At 45.4% G+C, this 21,678-nt stretch overlaps 1 protein-coding gene across 1 annotated transcript; it reads left to right on the top strand.

Moving 5' to 3' along the window:
• Window positions 1–9,435: 9,435 nt before the first annotated feature.
• Window positions 9,436–17,224, top strand: nkx6.1 (NK6 homeobox 1). The gene is given in 4 exon segments (XM_034117445.1): window positions 9,436–9,510; window positions 9,512–9,884; window positions 13,173–13,345; window positions 16,984–17,224. Coding segments are annotated over 4 exon segments (861 nt in total). The 3' UTR covers window position 17,224.
• Window positions 17,225–21,678: the final 4,454 nt, after the last annotated feature.

Below are 21,678 nucleotides of genomic sequence, written 5' to 3' on the forward strand. Positions count from 1 at the left end.
CTGAGTCTCTGTCTCTGTCTCTCCACGTCCTGAGTCTCTGTCTCTGTCTCTCCACGTCCTGAGTCTCTGTCTCTCCACGTCCTGAGTCTCTGTCTCTGTCTCTCCACGTCCTGAGTCTCTGTCTCTCCACGTCCTGAGTCTCTGTCTCTGTCTCTCCACGTCCTGAGTCTCTGTCTCTGTCTCTCCACGTCCTGAGTCTCTGTCTCTGTCTCTCCACGTCCTGAGTCTCTGTCTCTGTCTCTCCACGTCCTGAGTCTCTGTCTCTGTCTCTCCACGTCCTGAGTCTCTGTCTCTGTCTCTCCACGTCCTGAGTCTCTGTCTCTGTCTCTCCACGTCCTGAGTCTCTCTCTCCACGTCCTGAGTCTCTGTCTCTCCACGTCCTGAGTCTCTGTCTCTGTCTCTCCACGTCCTGAGTCTCTGTCTCTGTCTCTCCACGTCCTGAGTCTCTGTCTCTGTCTCTCCACGTCCTGAGAAGGGTTCCCGCGGGGTCTTAAAAAGTCTTAAATTTGATCATCTGAATTGAAGGCCTTAAAAAGGTCTTAATATGACTAAAAAAAAATAAGAAAGGTCTTAAATATGATTTAGAAGGTCTTTAAAATGATGGGATTTGAAAGGTACTTCTGTGTTGCGATCGCGTCTAAATGTGTTTTGGGAGAAATGTCCGGGCTGCAAAGTAACCTGTACGGTGAGAGCCTTTCAGTTCCCCCCAACAATCTGTATTGAAACAAATCAACATGGAACCAGTAATCACTAACTTTGTTTCCCCCGGCCCCTTATCGGAGAACACCCAGCTAGTAACCTAGCAACCAAGCTTCAGCTAGCGGCAGACAGAAACTCATGTATCTTCAAATAAATATGGGGAAGTGTAAGTTCAACCGTATTTGGTTGGAAAACATCGCATTTAGTGCTTGGTTGAAACCAGTGGAGGGAACGTGTTTGAAGCCCGCTGCACCTTTTGCAAAATACATTAGCGTTTGTTTTGCTAATGTAGCTTTAGCTAGTGCAGCGTTAGCTAGTGCAGCAGCTCCCGCAACAACACCGGGGGACCTCCGGGCGACGTTTGGGTCTACGTCAACCCTAAAAGCGGAGGGGCTGTAGACGCTAAATACCGTAGCTAAACACCAATCAATCAACAGCAACGATGAAAGATTGTAGCCAAGGCAGCAGAGCTCTGAATATAGCTCTTGTTACTCTCACACACACACACACACACACACACACACACACACACACCCTCTCACACGCGTCTTTTTTTAATCTTTCCATGCAGGTTGTTCTCTTATAAAGACTCATGTATTATATTAAACACATTGCACACTATCAAATACTAAGTAAGAATTATTTTGACTAAAATATACTTTTAACACAACTATAACTTAGTATTTCCTGTTATAAAAAGTGTATGTGTGTAGATGTCAAAGTACTGAGTACTTCAGTGTGAAAGTACCTCAAATACTGTTCAAAGTACTTTCTGCTACTTTATCATATTTCTAATAAAAACGTAAAAGTACATTTACTCAAGTCCTGTTTCTAAGTTCTATAGATTTGCCTGTCCCACTGTTTTGGCCACACTTGACCCACTCTACCATGCTGCACTGCGTTATATATCAAATGCACCCTATAGGACTCATCACTGCACACTGTATAGCCTAACTGGATGGTCCTCACTTACTATGCGTAGGATGCAGCACTGGTTTGTATTAATGTATAAAGCCATTTTAGGTAAGCTTCCACTCTACATATGTGTCAGATTTGCCCCAATTTGTGACTCTTACAACCTCAGGTCCAGTGCCTGGATACGGGTCCAGGTTCCTGCTGTTCCTCTATATCAGGGGTTCCCAACCCCCGGTCCGCGGACCGGTACCGGGCCGCGGAGGTGTTACTGCCGGGCCGCGAAATAGCTGTGAGTTTATCGTAATATTTGCAGAATTATAAATATATAAAAATATTTTATCATAATATTTTTTTCAAAAAGTGTTTAATTTTCGCACCTATGCCACCAGTCATATTATTTCATCCAGTAGCTAGTTAATCTTTCACCAGAAAACCGTTGAAAATGGCTTTTATGATGTTCCGAGGGATTCGGCGGCTCAGCCTAAGGTCTCAGCCTCTTGTGCGCACGAGCATGTTACCGGTGCGCCAAGTAGGAAGAGGAGCGCACAGGAGACAACCGTTTGATTGCAGACTGTTATGTTTATGTGGGGAAATGGTGGTGCATACATTATTTGAGATATATTTCAAACTCGGACTTCATTTTAAGGACATGTCGGCCAGGAGTGTAGAGGGAGCTATTTGTTTAAGCACCGGATTGGCAAAACAGGAGAGTAAACCAGTCTGCCTTGATCTATGAATTAATGTCCGGGACTCTCACGGTATCTGCTGCCCGCAGCTGCTTTAGAGAAGGAACACCTCCTTCACTTCATGAAATGGCTGAAGCATCAGGAGGCAGCGGGACGTATACTCGGTAAAGAGCTGTGCCTTTTTACGCACCGCCTTCGCTGTGTTTAACTTAATCAGAACAGTTTAAGAGTGACTGCAGGCTGCTACGTGTTAACCACACACACATCTACACACATCGAACTGCCCGATTACTCCCCCTTTTATTAGTTTTATGAAGGATATGTCCAGTCAGTCACCAAGGCGCATGATGTGTGTGTGTATGTGCTCTGCTCAGCTCAGCTCTGTGTGTTCGGTGTGTTTGTGTCTGTCTGACACCGGCATATGCGGCTGTTCCCAAAATAAATTAGTTTAATCTTAATCTCGATGTAGTGCTATGCTGTCGGGAGTGCACCGGAACGAACGACACTATCATAATATCTTCTGAAAACAAATGCCAGTGACACACACACACACACACACACACACACACACACACACACACACACACACACACCCTGGCGACCGGACATCTCCTTCATAATGCGCCTTCTCCTCGTTTTCCCAGCATTCACTGGATTATCCGTAAATCATACAAACAAAACCAAAACGTTGATTTATCTGTTTTCCCGTTTTGGTTTAAAAACTGAATAACGTCGGTTTTTTGGTTTTCCGAAAAACCAAAAAACAACACCGGTTCTTTTTTAAACTTTGTTAATATGTTTTGGATGCATATTGTTCTAGTATTTGTTCAGGCTGTTACATACAATTAGCCTCTGTTGCTACCTGCTGGTGGTGAGTAAATATTAAAATCAGTTAAAATTGACAACCGGTCCGCGATTTTTTTTTAATGTATCTGCCGGTCCTTGGCACAATAAAGGTTGGGAACCCCTGCTCTATATCATGTTTTAAATTGAAGTTGTCTGAAGTCCTCACCACCAGCTGCTCTTGCAGTAACAAGTAGTGTACTTTTCTTACTGTCCTAATGTGCACAATGTAGTGACTGCTTTTTCCTCTTTTGGTTTCTTAGTTATGTTCTCTGTATGTTATATGTTTGTGTTCTGTGTTCTGTGTAACGCTGCTGCCTTCTTGGCCAGGTCAGCTTTGAAAATGAGATTTTATCTCAATGTTTTTATCTGGTTAAATAAAGGTTAAATAAAAATAAAAAAATGCACACAGACTCTCTCCTCTGAGGTACTTGTACTTCTCGTGGCCTTCATCGCAGTAATCAGGTAAATATCTGAATATAAATATCAATATGCAGATAAAGTTAAAGTGCAGGAATATATCGGTTTAAGTCAAAATCGACCAGCAGAGAGCGACCAGCAGAGGGCGGCCAGCAGAGAGCGGCCATCAGGGGGCGACCAGCAGGGGGCGGCCAGCAGAGAGCGGCCATCAGGGGGCGACCAGCAGGGGGCGGCCAGCAGGGGGCGGCCAGCAGGGGGCGGCCAGCAGGGGGCGACCAGCAGGGGGCGGCCAGCAGGGGGCGGCCAGCAGAGGGCGGCCAGCAGAGAGCGGCCATCAGGGGGCGACCAGCAGGGGGCGGCCAGCAGGGGGCGGCCAGCAGGGGGGCGACCAGCAGGGGGCGACCAGCAGGGGGCGGCCAGCAGGGGGCGACCAGCAGGGGGCGACCAGCAGGGGGCGCCCAGCAGGGGGCGCCCAGCAGAGAGCGACCAGCAGGGGGCGCCCAGCAGAGAGCGGCCAGCAGGGGGCGGCCAGCAGGGGGCGGCCAGCAGGGGGCGCCCAGCAGAGAGCGGCCAGCAGGGGGCGGCCAGCAGGGGGCGACCAGCAGAGAGCGGCCAGCAGGGAGCGACCAGCAGGGGGCGGCCAGCAGGGGGCGGCCAGCAGGGGGCGGCCAGCAGGGAGCGGCCAGCAGGGGGCGCCCAGCAGGGGGCGCCCAGCAGGGGGTAGTTCGACCCGACAACAGGATTGGGATCAGTTTGATCCCAAAAAGATGGATTACCCTGATCCCACCAGAGGGGTGGGTCTCCAGTGGATTACCAGAGCAAAATGTGCTGTACAATTTATTTAAAAATATGTTTCAATATAAATAAGATGGCAAAGTTTGTTAACTGAAATAATACACCATGTTTAGCCTTCATGGGAAATACATTTTATTTTTCATTTTTTGGTCACATTTGTGGTCTATTTTGTTTTCAAATCTTGATGACATAAAAGTTTATGCTCATAAAAGTATCACAACAAAGATTGTCAATCACAAATGTAATTTAGATTAAAGGGCCCATGTCATGGCCATTTCCACTGATCATAATTACATTGTTGAGGTATACTAAAATAGATTTATACTGTGCAATTTTCCAAACTCACATTGGTTTCGCATACAGCATCTCTGTAAAGCATGTGTATTCAGCAGTATTCACTCGCTCCACTAAACGGCTCGTTGGAGCTCTTGCCCCCCCCCCCCCCTCCCTGTGAGCCTAGTGTGCTCCGATTGGTCAGCTCGGCCACTCTGTTCTGATTAGTCAACCACCAGAGAGGCTCCGCCCATGTCGAACAGTGCTTTTTTCGGCTCGCTCTCGGAACATCAGTCTTATCATGGCGTCGGTACAGCCGTATATTTTATACGCTAACTAACCGAACTGTACCTACAACTGTTGTTATAGAAGAGTGTGACGGCCCCAGGGCCTTTGTCTTACGATGGGGTGGAGCTGAAGAGGCTAATCAGCGCGATCACGGACACCTGGCCGGAGCCGAGGTGCTAGCCAGCTGCCCGGAGTCACACGGCGGCCCCTCTCTCTCTCGAAAGTGGCTGCAGAAGGACGAACTCGGCGATCCTCTCCCCTCGACCACCTATCTCTGCATTTACCACAATAAATGTGCCGTGGTTTTGTAAACTCGTGTATGTCTCCTTGTCTTTCCGTTGTGGCCTACGAGCCGCTCATAACAAAGAGTAAGTTATTGTTACCTGTAATAAACTACTACTGTTTGATGAGAAATCAAATCATGGTTTGCTATATATGAATGATATGTTATAGGAGCAAATAATTCAGGGAAGAAAGGATAGGCCTACTAAGTATTTCCATCAAACTTTATTTTTAGAAATGTACAAAACGAACATAAATATACATATATACACGGTATATAGTCAATTACTCCCCGTTGTCGGCATCTTGCTTATCGCAGCCGGGGCTTTTTAGGACGAGGCCTCAGTGTGGTAGTCCCGTCATGTATTGTCCGGCAGGATCTGGCTGGACGAAATCAAATGCAAATCACAAAATATTAGAGAAACTTAGTTGTTTTAGATTCGTTAGTAGTAGTTGTGGTAGGAGTGTGGATCTATCTAATGAACAGCTTGCCTGCTAATATGCTAACCTAGCTTTGTTTACCTTGGTAGCTAACACGATATGAACGTTAGCTTGGAGGAACGGCAACTATAATGGAGTGTAATAAAACTACTATGAACAAAAGCTAGTGGTTCATATTAGGCTAGCAATAACGTGTTTATAATTGCAATCTTATACGGGTAGTCTGCTACGTTCGGTCATTCATTGTAACTGCCATGAATACATTGTTTTCCGCTAGCATGTATAGCTAGCCTCGTTAGCTATACATGCAGTATGTACATGTACTGTCACAATGTACGGTAAATCACCCGGAGTATACTGTATGAGTATTCCGTGTGTGTGACTGCAGACATTCTCCTGCCATGACAAACATGTAAGGTCATCTGCTGACATTGTAGTTGATATATTTAAACGCTAGCAACGTAGCATAACACAAATGTTTTTCCGAGCAAACCTATGTCTAGCTCCGTTGGTTAGCTCGGTAGCATACACGCTACGCCAGCTATAATGTAATTACGTTTCGCGACTGACCGTACGGTAAATCACCCGGAGTATACTGTCTATGAGTATTTTGTGTGTGAATGCAGACATTCTCCTGCTATGAGATACATGTATGCAAGGCCATCTGCTGATATTAGAGTTGATATATGGAAACGCTAGCAACTTAGTTAGCACAGTTAGCACTGTGTCAATGGCTTAGCAGTCTGACACACGTTTACACATTTAAACAGTCTTGTTTGATAAATACACAAATAACAATGCAAACGTACAGGTTGTATACCCAGATCTTCCCCTGCTCCAAACGGTCCAAACAAACTAGGAATAGCATCGTCCTTCAGTTTCAAATGCTGTGCATATCCGGCCTCAAACTGGGCAATGTTTTGGAAGCTTTCGTCTGTGAAATGCTGCGCACATAGTAACGTTCTTCGAACCTCTGAAGGAACAGTGTTAAACAGACATTTCAACCACTGACTTCGTGGTGGTTCTTCCGTCGGTAGGACAAACAGCTCAGACTTCTCCTCACATTTCAGGAAACAGGTCCTTGGCAGTGGCATGACTGGATTGATTGTGAACTGAAGCAGAGCTTCCGACAGTAAATGTTAGGCTGGCAGAGGGTGCGGCCAGCGCCGCTGGGTGTGGCCATAGCTCATCCGGATTGGTCCATTTCGTTCTGGGTACCGCATGACATCATGCCGTACCCGGTAGAGTTTTACTCGCTACAGGGTGTACTTTGAGGGTTTTGACTCTGCACACCGTTTACATGCATAAAAACCTTCATAACACACAAGGGGACGGGTAATAACCGGAAAAGCATGACATGGGCCCTTTAAATAAAAATATCTTCAACAAAAAAACAGTCCATCTGTCATCACCTTTCAAGAGCAACTAGATGTCTGCAATGTGGTCTCTTGTCTTCCCTGTAGTATCTCTCATGTCCACTAGAGGGCGATCGGTCGGATTAAAGCACTTTATTCAGGATCTAGTCATCTTGAAAGTCTGGATCTGGATCAGGGGGATCCTGATCTGCTTTGAACTACAGGGACCAGAGACTCACCTGATCACAGATCACCTCCTGTTCTCAGCCTGTCCTCACACACACACACACACACACACACACACACACACACACACACACACACACACACACACACACACATACACTCACACACACACACGCACACACACACACACACACACACACACACTCACACACACACACACACACACACACACACACACACACACACACACACACACACACACTCTGAGGTCATAAATTAGACCTTTAACTAAAAAACATTGGTTGTTTATTTAATATAATGTGAGCTCCAGATGAAATGTGTTTAGTTCAAGTTTAAATGAGATGTATTCAATAATAATAACACTTTAGAGATAACAACAATAATTAAAACAAAGATATTTATTTAATTATAATAATAAAATATATTCCGCATAATTTGTGAAACAGTTAAAAAATAAAAAAACACGCCGAGAGAAAACACAGAGTATTAAAGTGTAACAACTAAAACTAACTAATAACAAATAATCACAAGGAATTCAAAACATCAAACTATTAGCCTTAGCTTGTTCCTGCTGTTCTTCAATGAGTGTGTGTGTGTGTGTGTGTGTGCGTGTGTGCGTGTGTGTGTGTGTGTGTGCGTGTGTGCGTGTGTGTGTGTGTGTGCGTGTGTGCGTGTGTGTGTGTGCGTGTGTGTGTGCGTGTGTGTGTGTGTGTGCGTGTGTGCGTGTGTGTGTGTGCGTGTGTGCGTGTGTGTGTGTGTGTGTGTGCGTGTGTGTGCGTGTGTGCGTGTGTGTGTGTGTGTGTGTGCGTGTGTGTGTGTGTGTGTGCGTGTGTGTGTGTGCGTGTGTGTGTGTGTACCTTGACCTGGCTCTCCGTTATTCCCAGAGACTAATATCAGATATTAGGATTTTAGGTATTAATGATTAGCTCATCCAGGATTAGCACTGAGCCTCTCAGCCAATCAGGAGCCTCCCCTAAATCCAGCGGCCTACGTCACCTTCAGAGGAGCCAATCAGCGCAGCCCCCTGTCTCCCCCCGTGGTGTCCTGAGTAAAGTTTGCTGTGCAGCTCATAGACAGATGATCATGTTCTATTATCTCACACACTCCTCACACACACACACACACACACACACACACACACACACACCTCACACACACACACACCTCACACACACCTCACACACACACACACACACACACACACACACCTCACACACACCTCACACCCACACACACACCTCACACACCTCACACACACACACACCTCACACACACACACACCTCACACACACCTCACACCTCACACACACACCTCACACACACACACACCACCTCACACACCCACACACACCTCACACACCCTACCCACACACACACCTCACCACACCCACCTCACACACACAACCACCACATCACCCCACACCTCCCACACCACCCACACCTTCACACACACACCACCCTCACATCAGCACACAATGGCCTCCCCCCACACACACACCGTCCTCACACCACACCCTCACACACACACCCTCACCCACCCACTCACCACACCGTACCCACTCCCACCCAACCCGTCACCCCCACACCACACACCTCCCACACACACCTCACACACACACACCCACACACACACACACACACACCTCACACACACACCTCACACACACACATCTACCTCACACACACACTCCTCACACACTCCTCTCTCTCTCTCCTCACACACACACTCCTCACACACACACCACACACAGACACACAGACACACACACACACACACATCTACCTCACACACACATCTACCTCACACACACACCTCACACACTCCTCTCTCTCTCTCCTCACACACACAGACACACAGACACACCCACACACACACACACACACACACACACACACACACACACACACACACACACACACACACACACACACACACACACACACACACACACACACACACACACACACACACACACACACACACACACACACACACACACTCCTCCTACTCTCTCCCTCACACACTCCTCCTCACCCTGTCCTCTCCTCACACACTCCTCCTCTCCTCACACTCTCCCTCAGTCTCCTCCTCGCGCACTCCTCTCTCCCGTGTCTCCCCCCGGATGTCCCGGGCTGAGATGGGCTCTGCCCCCGGCCTCAGAGCTCCAGTGTCCCGGTGTTCCTCCTCCTGCTCCTCCTGCTCCTCCTGGTAGTCCGTGATGTTATCCTCGATGGACGGGCAGAGCTTCCTCCTCGGAACCCCCCCCCTGGCGGCTCTGCACAGCATGGCTCATGAGATGAAGACCCCCCCCCCTGTACCCGGCCTTCTCCTCCTCCGGCTCCTCTTCCACCTCTCCGAACCCCGGGGGAGTGGCCGGTTGCTCCCCGGGCCTGAAGGGCTGTTCTTCGGCTCTGTGTTCCTCCGCGACCCCCCACGGGATTAACGACATCCTGAGCCGGCCCTCCGCGCTGCTGCTGGCCGGAGGAAGCGCCTCCTGCCCGGGGGGGCTGCTGGGCTCCGCGCTGGCCCCCCGGTGCCACCCCCAAGGACTGTTCTTCAGCCCCCGGTACCCGAAGCCCCTCGGCGAGCTTCCCGCGGGCCGGACCCCCCTCTTCTGGCCCGGGGTCCTGCAGAGTCCCCCCCCCCACTGGAGGGACGCGCGCTTCTCCTGCTCCCCTCGTGAGTGGAAAACTCTTTATTTTACATTTCTGAGGAGAAAAGGAGGTCTTTTATTCCTTTCATTCAGAAAATGCAGTCCCGCTCCCCGCGAGGCGAACTGTTCAGATTCTACATGTCTGAGAAGAAAGTTATTTAAAAACGGGAGAAAAAAGGAGTTCTTTTGTTAAATAAATGCAGTAATTAGAATTAAATCCTGAAGCTCCGAGGAAACGAGTTTATATTTTAAATGTCTGGGATTTATTTAAAAACTTCAATTTCTGCGGAGAAAGTTATTTAGAAACTGGAAGTTAGGAGTTATTTATTACATTCATTAAATCATTAGATTAAAACCTGCTGCTCCGCGAGGACACGAGTTTATATTCAATATTTCTGAGGAGAAAAGGAGATATTTTGTTAAATAAATGCAATAATTATAAGACCCTCGTGCGTGGAAACGCGTTCACATTTCTGAGGAATTACATTATTTAAAAACTTCACTTTCTGAGAAGAAAAGAGTGATTTTGTTAAATAAATGCAATAATTAGAATAAGACCCTAACCCCCCCCCCCCCCCGTGCGTGGAAACCAGTTTGTATTTTACATTTCGGAATTAAATGATTTAAAGAGTTATTTGTTCCATAAATTGAACAAACGGGACTAGAAACGGTTTTATATTTTACATTTCTGAAAAGGAGTTATTTAGTTAAATAAAGGTAATAACTATAATGATCTCATGATGATGGAAACGGGTTTATTGAAATGAGATGATTTAGTTTCAATAAGAATTCATTCATTAACATTTAGAAATACTAAAGCGTGTTTAAATGATGAGATGATAAATGAACCGGTCACTCTTAAATACTAATATAATTACATCTAAAATAACACAGGTTTTTATTTAAGCAATAATTATAATTAAATACACATTGTGTGAAACAGGCTCTTCCTAAAGTCTCAAACCAGAGACAGAGGAGAGGAGCCTTCTCTCTGGAGGACATGAGATGTTTGAACAAGAGAACCATAAGAATACATGGCAGTAAATATATAAAAGATAAAACCCGTTAAGATATAATAAATAATAATAACTAATAATAACTAATAATAATAACAGGCTATTATTTATTGATCAAGTGAACCGCTAATCATTCAAAGGTATTTCATACCCACCTCCTTCCTCCTGCTCTTTCATTATTGTTTAAATCACTGTCTCTTTCTTAATTGTTTTTTAAATTTCTGTTTCTATTTTTCCTAAATTGTAAATTCACGGTTTTTATTCCTCTCCTTTTTTGTCTCGAAAATGACTTTTTTTGCACCATTTCTCCTTCAGTTTCAGTTTCAGTCTGAACTCCGGTTGGTCCCGGTTTGTCCTATTCCGTCCCGTGAGACCTCCTCTGTCCTCAGACCCTTTGTGTCCTCAGACCCTCTGTGTCCTCAGACCCTCTGTGTCCTCAGACCCTTTGTGTCCTCAGACCCTCTCGGTCCGGGTCTCTCTCTCGGTCCGGGTCTCTCTCTCGGTCCGGGTCTCTCTCTCGGTCCGGGTCTCTCTCTCGGTCCGGGTCTCTGTCTCGGTCCGGGACTCTCTGAACAGCACCCTGTGATATCTCCGTTATTCCAGGGAAACGCGCACTGTGTTCACAAAGAAGTCCGTTTGACATTTCAGTTCAAAGTATCCGGGATGTCACGATATATTTGTTTCCTCTTCATTTCTTAAAGGGTCAGGAATTCTGTGTTTCTGGTGTTCTGCAAAGTGCGCGAGAGCATTAGGAAAAGCGCGACACAATTACATGTATTATTATTATTATTATTATTATTATTATTATTATTATTATTATTATTATTATTATTATTATTATTATTATTATTAATAATATTATTATTAATATTTCTAAAGACCATGTCCCGACCAACGGAGCTTTCTCACGGGTTTGACCCGGTTCCGGTTCTCCTGCAGAGAGAGGACATGTCCCCCTCCCACAGAGGGGGACATGTCCCCCTCTGTGGGAGGGGGACTAATAAAGGTATTCTAATAAGAGAAATTAAGACACTAAATAAACATTCGAAAATATTTAAACTTTATTTTTTTATTGTTTTTCGTTGTTGTTACAATACTGGGTAAAAAGACATCTCACATGTTGAAGAACACATCTCACATGTTGTAGAACACATCTCACATGTTGAAGAACACATCTCACATGTTGAAGAACACATCTCACATGTTGAAGAACACATCTCACATGTTGTAGAACACATCTCACATGTTGTAGAACACATCTCACATGTTGAAGAACACATCTCACATGTTGAAGAACACATCTCACATGTTGAAGAACACATCTCACATGTTGAAGAACACATCTCACATGTTGTAGAACACATCTCACATGTTGAAGAACACATCTCACATGTTGTAGAACACATCTCACATGTTGAAGAACACATCTCACATGTTGAAGAACACATCTCACATGTTGAAGAACACATCTCACATGTTGAAGAACACATCTCACATGTTGAAGAACACATCTCACATGTTGTAGAACACATCTCACATGTTGAAGAACACATCTCACATGTTGTAGAACACATCTCACATGTTGAAGAACACATCTCACATGTTGTAGAACACATCTCACATGTTGAAGAACACATCTCACATGTTGAAGAACACATCTCACATGTTGTAGAACACATCTCACATGTTGAAGAACACATCTCACATGTTGTAGAACACATCTCACATGTATCTCTAGAGGCTCCACAGGGTGCGAGCAGAGCGTTTATTAGGACTGTTTTCAGGCATGTGGGCAGGGGGACGTCTCACTCAGGGTCTCTGTCTCTGTCCCTGATGGACCGTCTCTGTCCCTGTCCTGGCTCTGTGGTTCTTCCGGTTACATGAAGAACATGTATGACCCAGCTTCTCTCCCTTCAGCTGTGCGTGAACATGGTTTATTCCCTTTCAATATAGCCTATATCTTTTTATTTTCAGGTGAGACAATTAGGGACAAGACAACAACACGTGATAAAACAGACACAACAAGAACAACAAACAGCGACAGACAAACAGCAGCAGCTCACTCTTGTCACGTTTAGCCCACAGTTATAACCCTTAACGAGTCTTCCGTGGTGTGCGCGGTGCAGCCACGCACTGCTGCTCCCCGCTGAGTGGAGGAATCACTGAGAGCCGTTCAGACCCAAGGTTACAGAGACACAGGAATATAACAACACAACAACAGATAAATCCGTGTCTGTCCCTCTGTGTGAGAACACGCGTGTATTAACCCGTGCCCCCCCCCCCCCCCCCCCCCCCCAGACCACGGCTCGGTGCTGCTGGACCGGGACGGGAAGAGGAAGCACACCCGGCCCACCTTCTCCGGACAGCAGATCTTCGCTCTGGAGAAAACCTTCGAGCAGACCAAGTACCTCGCGGGACCGGAGCGCGCGAGGCTGGCCTATTCTCTGGGAATGACGGAGAGCCAGGTCAAGGTACACACACACACACACACACACACACACACACACACACACACACACACACACACACACACACACACACACACACACACACACACACACACACACACACACACACACACACACACACACACACACACACACACACACACACACACACACACACACACACACACACACACACACACACACACACACACACACACACACACACACACTTCACTTTCAAAAGATCCAAAGAGAAGAAGACCGGAAATGATAATAATGACTTTTTAAACACTCTCTTAAAAACACATTAAATCTAATGAACTCAAAATAACATTAATTACCTCCACATTTAGGAAAATGCTAATTAATCCATTTTAATTTAAACACACCTTTTAAAAACACATTTCCCAGCATGCATTTAGAGACTCTCCAACATGCAGGAGGTAACAGATATTTAACACATTCCTGAAGACACACTTTCCTGAACATTCAAACATGTTTCCTCATCAGGAGGAGTTATTATTTAAACTCCTCAGACCCGGAACATGTGATGCTTTTAAAACCTGCTCTTTACCAGTTATCATTTCAAACACATTTTCTCTGATTTCATTTCAACTCTATTTATTTTCAGAAAATGAAAAACGAGCTTTTCATTATTTAGTTTGAACCCTCAGGCATCACGTGACCCCGAGGCCTCTGGAACATCCCATAATACACACGTGTCATGCAACACGTGCAGCGCGTCATTCTGCATCGAGTCCGCTTCATAAATGAAGTTTGATTCACATTATGTTGAAGTTTAAATATTATATTGATTTGAATTCAGTTTAAATTCTGCTCGTTGTTTCTCAGAACTACAAATATAAGGGTTTGTGTGTGTGTGTGTGTGTGTGTGTGTGTGTGTGTGTGTGTGTGTGTGTGTGTGTGTGTGTGTGTGTGTGTGTGTGTGTGTGTGTGTGTGTGTGTGTGTGTGTGTGTGTGTGTGTGTGTGTGTGTGTGTGTGTGTGTGTGTGTGTGTGTGTGTGTGTGTGTGTGTGTGTGTGTGCAGATGGTGTTTAACAGCATTAGTTTCATGTGGAGTGTTAAAGCAGATCTAAAAGAGAGAGTGAGGACGGGGAGATCTGCATGAGGGGGTCTTTTCTTTATTTGGTGGTTCTCCAGGGAGTTGATGCAGGAGCTCTGACCCGGGTCCCGGAGCTCTGACCCGGGTCCCGGAGCTCTGACCCGGGTCCCGGAGCTCTGACCCGGGTCCCGGAGCTCTGACCCGGGCTGAGGGTTTCATTAACCCCGCAGCAGAGATCAGACATCAGGAGAGAATCAGTGTTTCTGCTGCTTCACATTTAACATCACAGAGAGTCTGATCTGAGATCAGTCTGAGGAACTCTGAGGCTTTATTTCACTAATCCTGCAAACTGAGTTAAATCCTGAAGAGAGTGGATTTATAAAATATATGAAAATGTTCGGAGTGATTTGAGTTTCATTCTGAACCCTCAGCCCGGGTTTCTGTTTGCATGGTCCTGCAGACTGTGATGGTGACTCGGTGTGTAATGTCTGCATCCTGAGTCTGTAGATCAGGACTCAGGACTCAGGACTCAGGACTCAGGACTCAGGACTCAGGACTCAGGAGATGGTCCTCTGCTGTCTGTCTGAGTGAAGCCGGTAGAGGTTTCTATAAAGAGTGGAAGCAGACTGCTGAGCTTTCTGCGGACACAAATCACGTGTTATTTGTGAGCGTGAAGCACGGACTCTGTCTCCGGTTGTTCTGCTGGTTATCAGATCATCTGTCATCTGTATTCTGTATTCTGCAGTCAGGAGGAGAAACGATGTTTTTCTGGGGCTGGAAATATAAGTTATATTTTTGTTAAATGGTGTAAAAAAGTCAAAGAAGGTGCTTCATGTCTGCAGGTGTGTGTGTGTGTGTGTGTGTGTGTGTGTGTGTGTGTGTGTGTGTGTGTGTGTGTGTGTGTGTGTGTGTGTGTGTGTGTGTGTGTTAATGAGCAGGGACGTGCCCTCCTTGGCTGACCTGCCCCTCTGGAGAGGCCAAAGCCCACAATTGAAGCACACCTCGTCAGCGCTCTCATCTGTCCCCAATCACGTGACTTTGTTTACAATCTGACAGCTGATAGCAAAGGAAAGCCCTCCGGCCTCACATGGCTCTGAGGATCACACCATGCCTGCCTGGCTTTGGAGGCCAATCCCCGGGTCAATCTGTCCCCGGAAATTTCCCCGTTTTTAAATATGCTTATATTGATGTAGAGTTTTCTCATTGCAGTTAGAGGATAGGGGACAGAGCAGGGGACAGACCAGGGGACAGACCAGGGGACAGAGCAGGGGACAGAGCAGGGGACAGACCAGGGGACAGACCAGGGGACAGACCAGGGGACAGACCAGGGGACAGAGCAGGGGACAGAGCAGGGGACAGACCAGGGGACAGACCAGGGGACAGACCAGGGGACAGACCAGGGGACAGACCAGGGGACAGACCAGGGGACAGAGCAGGGGACAGAGCAGGGGACAGACCAGGGGACAGACCAGGGGACAGACCAGGGGACAGAGCAGGGGACAGAGCAGGGGACAGACCAGGGGACAGACCAGGGGACAGACCAGGGGACAGACCAGGGGACAGACCAGGGGACAGAGCAGGGGACAGAGCAGGGGACAGAGCAGGGGACAGAGCAGGGGACAGACCAGGGGACAGACCAGGGGACAGACCAGGGGACAGACCAGGGGACTTTACTTCCTCTTGACACCGTCGGTTATTTACAAAAAATACACCTAAATATACTTGTTATTGTGCTTCTGTCTTTAAAGCCTAAGTTCTCAGAGTGTCTGCACAGCAGGTACAAACTACGTTAGAACAGAACGGTTTGGTTCTTTAATAGTTACTCACATTAGATACTGTCATGGACCGCTAAACTCAACATGTGCCTGAATAAGGAATTGAGCAGTTGGACATCAAAGTCAACTGAGAGTCACTGTGACGGGTTGTGTTTTGATTTGATGAACTTTTTACATTAAAAACAAGTTAGAATTTTCAAAAGGTCTTCTGGTTTAGAGGAATAGCCCCTCCAAATGTCTATGCACGTCCCTGTTAATGAGTGTGTGTTAATGAGTGTGTGTTAATGTGTGTGTTAATGTGTGTGTGTTAATGAGTGTGTGTTAATGAGTGTGTGTTAATGAGTGTGTTATTATATATATAATTTGCAGTTTCTTAAAGTTAAATCGTGCAAAAAAACAACAACGTTTATTCAGTTTATCCTGCAAATTAGAGGGAGTTTAAAAAAGGACTTCTGCAGATCTCAGCATCAGGTGTGTGTGTGTGTGTGTGTGTGTGTGTGTGTGTGTGTGTGTGTGTGGGTGTGTGTGTGTGTGTGTGTGTGTGTGTGTGTGTGTGTGTGTGTGTGTGTGTGTGTGTGTGTGTGTGTGTGTGTGTGTGTGTGTGTGTGTGTGTGTGTGTGTGTGTGTGTGTGTGTGTGTGTGTGTGTGTGTGTGTGTGTGTGTGTGTGTGTTTAATGAGTGTGTGTGTGTGTGTGTGTGTGTGTGTGTGTGTGTTGTGTGTATGTGTGTGTGTTTAATGAGTGTGTGTGTGTGTGTGTGTGTGTTTAATGAGTGTGTGTTTAATGTGTGTGTTAATGAGTGTGTTATTATCTGTGTGTTCTCAGGTGTGGTTCCAGAACCGGAGGACCAAGTGGCGGAAGAAGCACGCGGCGGAGATGGCGACAGCGAAGAAGAAACAGGACTCAGAGACAGAGAGGCTGAAGGGCTCTGATGAAGAGGAGGAGGAGGATGAAGACTACAACAAACCTCTGGACCCCAACTCTGACGACGAGAAGCTGCACGTGCTGCTCAAGAAGCACAAGCCCGTGCACGCGCTGCACGCCTCGGACAATGACAGCTCCTAATCTGCACATCAACACAAATACACTTATTTTTATTTCTGTTATGTTCATTTCTTAATTTGTATATATTTTATTTCTTTCATTTCCATTTCTTTATTTTCTTTAATCGTTTTATTGGTTTAATCTTTTAAACACATTTTATTTGTATTTCTTTTATTCCTTTACTTCCTGTTTCTGGAGACGAACTCGAACTCTCGGAGTCGCACTTTTTCAGACTATAAGGATTTCTTGTTTGCAAAGTGATGGATGAAGGACGTACGGTTCCGGTTCGTAGACTTCCGGTTCCGGTTTGACGGTTTTCCGGTTCTTTGGACTCTTGTAAAAAATACCCAGAACCCCCCGCTGTGATTCTCCGTGTTTTTGTACAGACCAGCTTTCATTTCCTTTTGTATTCACTGCAGAGACTATAAACTCAGTGGTCCCTGAACGCACCACCTGTACATACCGCCCCCCCCACATTATTTATATGTGTGTGAAGCCTGTGTGTCACGGCGGGTTCAAATGTAATGCACTTTTATTTAATAAAATCTCAAATGCTTCCTGTTGTCCCCCCCCCCCCCTTAATGAGCTCACCTGGTTAATTAATTAACTCATTCATTAATGACGTCATTGAGTCAGTCATTAATGAGTTAATTTAACGGTCCATTTATCATCAGCTGCTTTCAGATATCACTTCATTATTATCATCATTATGGGATTTCCTGCTGGGATCGATTTAGATTATTTGGTTTTATTACATTTTTAAATCTTAAATTTAAACTTTAAGACATTTGTGATAATTTTTTAACAAATCAAATGAAAATCTGAAATTATTTTATTTACTTTTTAAAAAAATAAATAAAACCGAAACGTTTAATAATTAAATAACACTTAAAGGTGGGGTAGGTAATTCACTTCAGAAACACTTGTTATATTCCATGGATGCTCTAAACATCCCGATAGCAATGAATGCATGAAATGCTTTGAAGCCGTAGTTCTGTAAAAAGCACGACCAGTCATCTGAGCCGGCCCGGCTGAGATGATTGGATGGCCTACCTGCCTGTCAGCCTTCCATCGGGGCACAGACTTATCTCGTGCCCTCATTGGTCATGTGCGCGTCCGTGTGTGTTGGAGGAGGGGCTCTGTGAGGAAGTCTGCCTTTAAATGAGGGTAGATGAGTAATACATACAACGTGCTGCCGGGCAGACTCAGCGTCACAGATGATCATTGATTGGATGATCATTGATCATCCAATCAATGATCAGTCTGTGAATAACACACATTTCATAAAGAAAACATTCAAATACACTTCTGGAGGTTTGAGTAAAAGTAGAAAAGTATTCTCATCAGAATATAGTTAAAGACAGTAAAAGTATTGATTGGTCCATTTCAGAATAATATATATGTTTTATAATGATTGATCATTAAAGTGAAACAGGACATATCAAACAGATAATCTATCACTGAACTGATGAATGTATAAAAAATATGATTATGAATGTAACATTTGATTCTTCATGGATGAACCTCTGATCTACAGGAGGAAGAAGAAAAGAGAAAACTGAAATATTTTATAGAAGAATGTAAACAATATTATGAATACAAATAAAAAAATATTATTATCTAAAACAAATGTAAACATGAAAAATTTAAATACTGCAAAGTCATAAATACAATGAATAGTTTGAGTAAATAAGTGGTGGTTTAGCGCAGAAACAAACTAATGCTAATTCATCCGTTCTAATTTAAACACACCTCGTGCATTTAAAACATCCTGAGGATTATAATGAAATTAAGTTTAAACACTTCTCCTAAAAACACACATTTCTCAGCTTCATGAAAAACACCATCATTATAACAATGACTTTTATTTTAAACACTCTCTTAAAAACACATGACATCTAATGCACTCAAAATAATAATTTATTATGAATAAAAAAGGATAACATACAATTATTTATAAGAAAAGTGAACGTGAGAAATAAATAAATACAAAGAATAGTTTGAGTTCATTCAAGCAGTGAGTTATTTCTGCTGTTAGCTGATAAACAGATAGACATTAAGTGTGTGTGTGTGTGTGTGTGTGTGAGTGTGTGTGTGTGTGTGTGTGTGTGTGTGTGAGTGTGTGTGTGTGTGTGTGTGTGAGTGTGTGTGTGTGTGTGTGTGTGTGTGTGAGTGTGTGTGTGTGTGTGTGTGTGTGTGTGTGTGTGTGTGTGTGTGAGTGTGTGTGTGTGTGTGTGTGTGTGAGTGTGTGTGTGTGTGTGTGTGTGTGTGAGTGTGTGTGTGTGTGTGTGTGTGTGTGTGTGTGTGTGTGTGTGTGTGTGTGTGTGTGTGGTCCATCAGAGAGGCGACACACCTCTCTGTGTTGTAAACAGCATGTATCACCTGTAGCTGAACACCTGTAGCTGAACACCTGTAGATCATCACCTGTAGCTGAGACTGATGGGCTCCTTTATAAAGAGCCTATAGAGGCATCCATGTTCTACAACAGATTACATACAGGGACATGTGTTGAGGGGGGGGGAGAGGAGGGGGGGTCTTATCTCCCTGAAACAGCCTGCAAGCGGGAGATAAGGAGGAAGGAGAGGGTCTTCCATTATGAGGAGGAAGAGGAGGAAGAGGAGGAAGGGGATCACTGAGCAGAGCCTCCATTAACCTGCAGAATGACTCCAGAGATTCAACAAATAAATACATCTCCGTGTTCAGCAGATAATCTCCACGTGTTATTAACACCACGAAAGAAGCTAGCGTTAGGCTATGAAGGTCCTACAGCACGGTCACATGACTTCACGTCACCACCGCTAAGCTAAAGGAGGCTAATGTTGGGCTATAAAGGAACTACAGCACGGTCACATGACTTCACGTCACCACCGCTAAGCTAAAGGAGGCTAATGTTGGGCTATAAAGGAACTACAGCACGGTCACATGACTTCACGTCCCCACCGCTAAGCTAAAGGAGGCTAATGTTGGGCTATAAAGGAACTACAGCACGGTCACATGACTTCACGTCACCACCGCTAAGCTAAAGGAGGCTAATGTTGGGCTATAAAGGAACTACAGCACGGTCACATGACTTCACGTCACCACCGCTAAGCTAAAGGAGGCTAATGTTGGGCTATAAAGGAACTACAGCACGGTCACATGACTTCACGTCACCACCGCTAAGCTAAAGGAGGCTAATGTTGGGCTATGAAGGTCCTACAGCACGGTCACATGACTTCACGTCACCACCGCTAAGCTAAAGGAGGCTAATGTTGGGCTATAAAGGAACTACAGCACGGTCACATGACTTCACGTCACCACCGCTAAGCTAAAGGAGGCTAATGTTGGGCTATAAAGGAACTACAGCACGGTCACATGACTTCACGTCACCACCGCTAAGCTAAAGGAGGCTAATGTTGGGCTATAAAGGAACTACAGCACGGTCACATGACTTCACTTCACCACCGCTAAGCTAAAGGAGGCTAATGTTGGGCTATAAAGGAACTACAGCACGGTCACATGACTTCACGTCACCACCGCTAAGCTAAAGGTGGCTAATGTTGGGCTATAAAGGAACTACAGCACGGTCACATGACTTCACGTCAGCACCGCTAAGCTAAAGGAGGCTAATGTTGGGCTATAAAGGAACTACAGCACGGTCACATGACTTCACCACCGCTAAGCTAAAGGTGGCTAATGTTGGGCTATAAAGGAACTACAGCACGGTCACATGACTTCACGTCACCACCGCTAAGCTAAAGGCGGCTAATGTTGGGCTATAAAGGAACTACAGCACGGTCACATGACTTCACGTCACCACCGCTAAGCTAAAGGTGGCTAATGTTGGGCTATAAAGGAACTACAGCACGGTCACATGACTTCACCTCACCACCGCTAAGCTAAAGGTGGCTAATGTTGGGCTATAAAGGAACTACAGCACGGTCACATGACTTCACGTCACCACCGCTAAGCTAAAGGTGGCTAATGTTGGGCTATAAAGGAACTACAGCACGGTCACATGACTTCACATCAACACCGCTAAGCTAAAGGTGGCTAATGGTAGGCATGATGATGCGTTTACACCTAACCCTTTATTCAAACTTTCCCATTGAAATCCAAGACCCAAGACTAATTTCACACATAGTGTGTGTCAAGCTTAATGTGTGTGTGTGTGTGTGTGTGTGTGTGTGTGTGTGTGTGTGTGTGTGTCAGGTAGAGCTCACCTGCTGCTGTTGGAGCATGGAGATGTAATCTCTATTTATTCAGAGATAATCTCCTGTAATGATGTCTCACCTCTACCTCTCACACACACACACACACGCACACACGCACGCACGCACGCACACACACACACACACACACACACACACACACACACACACACACACACACACACACACACACACACACACACACACACACACACACACACACACACACACACACACACACACACACACACACACACACACACACACATATATATTTCCATTCTCC

The sequence above is a fragment of the Trematomus bernacchii genome, unplaced genomic scaffold, assembly GCF_902827165.1.
Source record: "Trematomus bernacchii unplaced genomic scaffold, fTreBer1.1, whole genome shotgun sequence".
Taxonomy (NCBI): domain Eukaryota; kingdom Metazoa; phylum Chordata; class Actinopteri; order Perciformes; family Nototheniidae; genus Trematomus; species Trematomus bernacchii.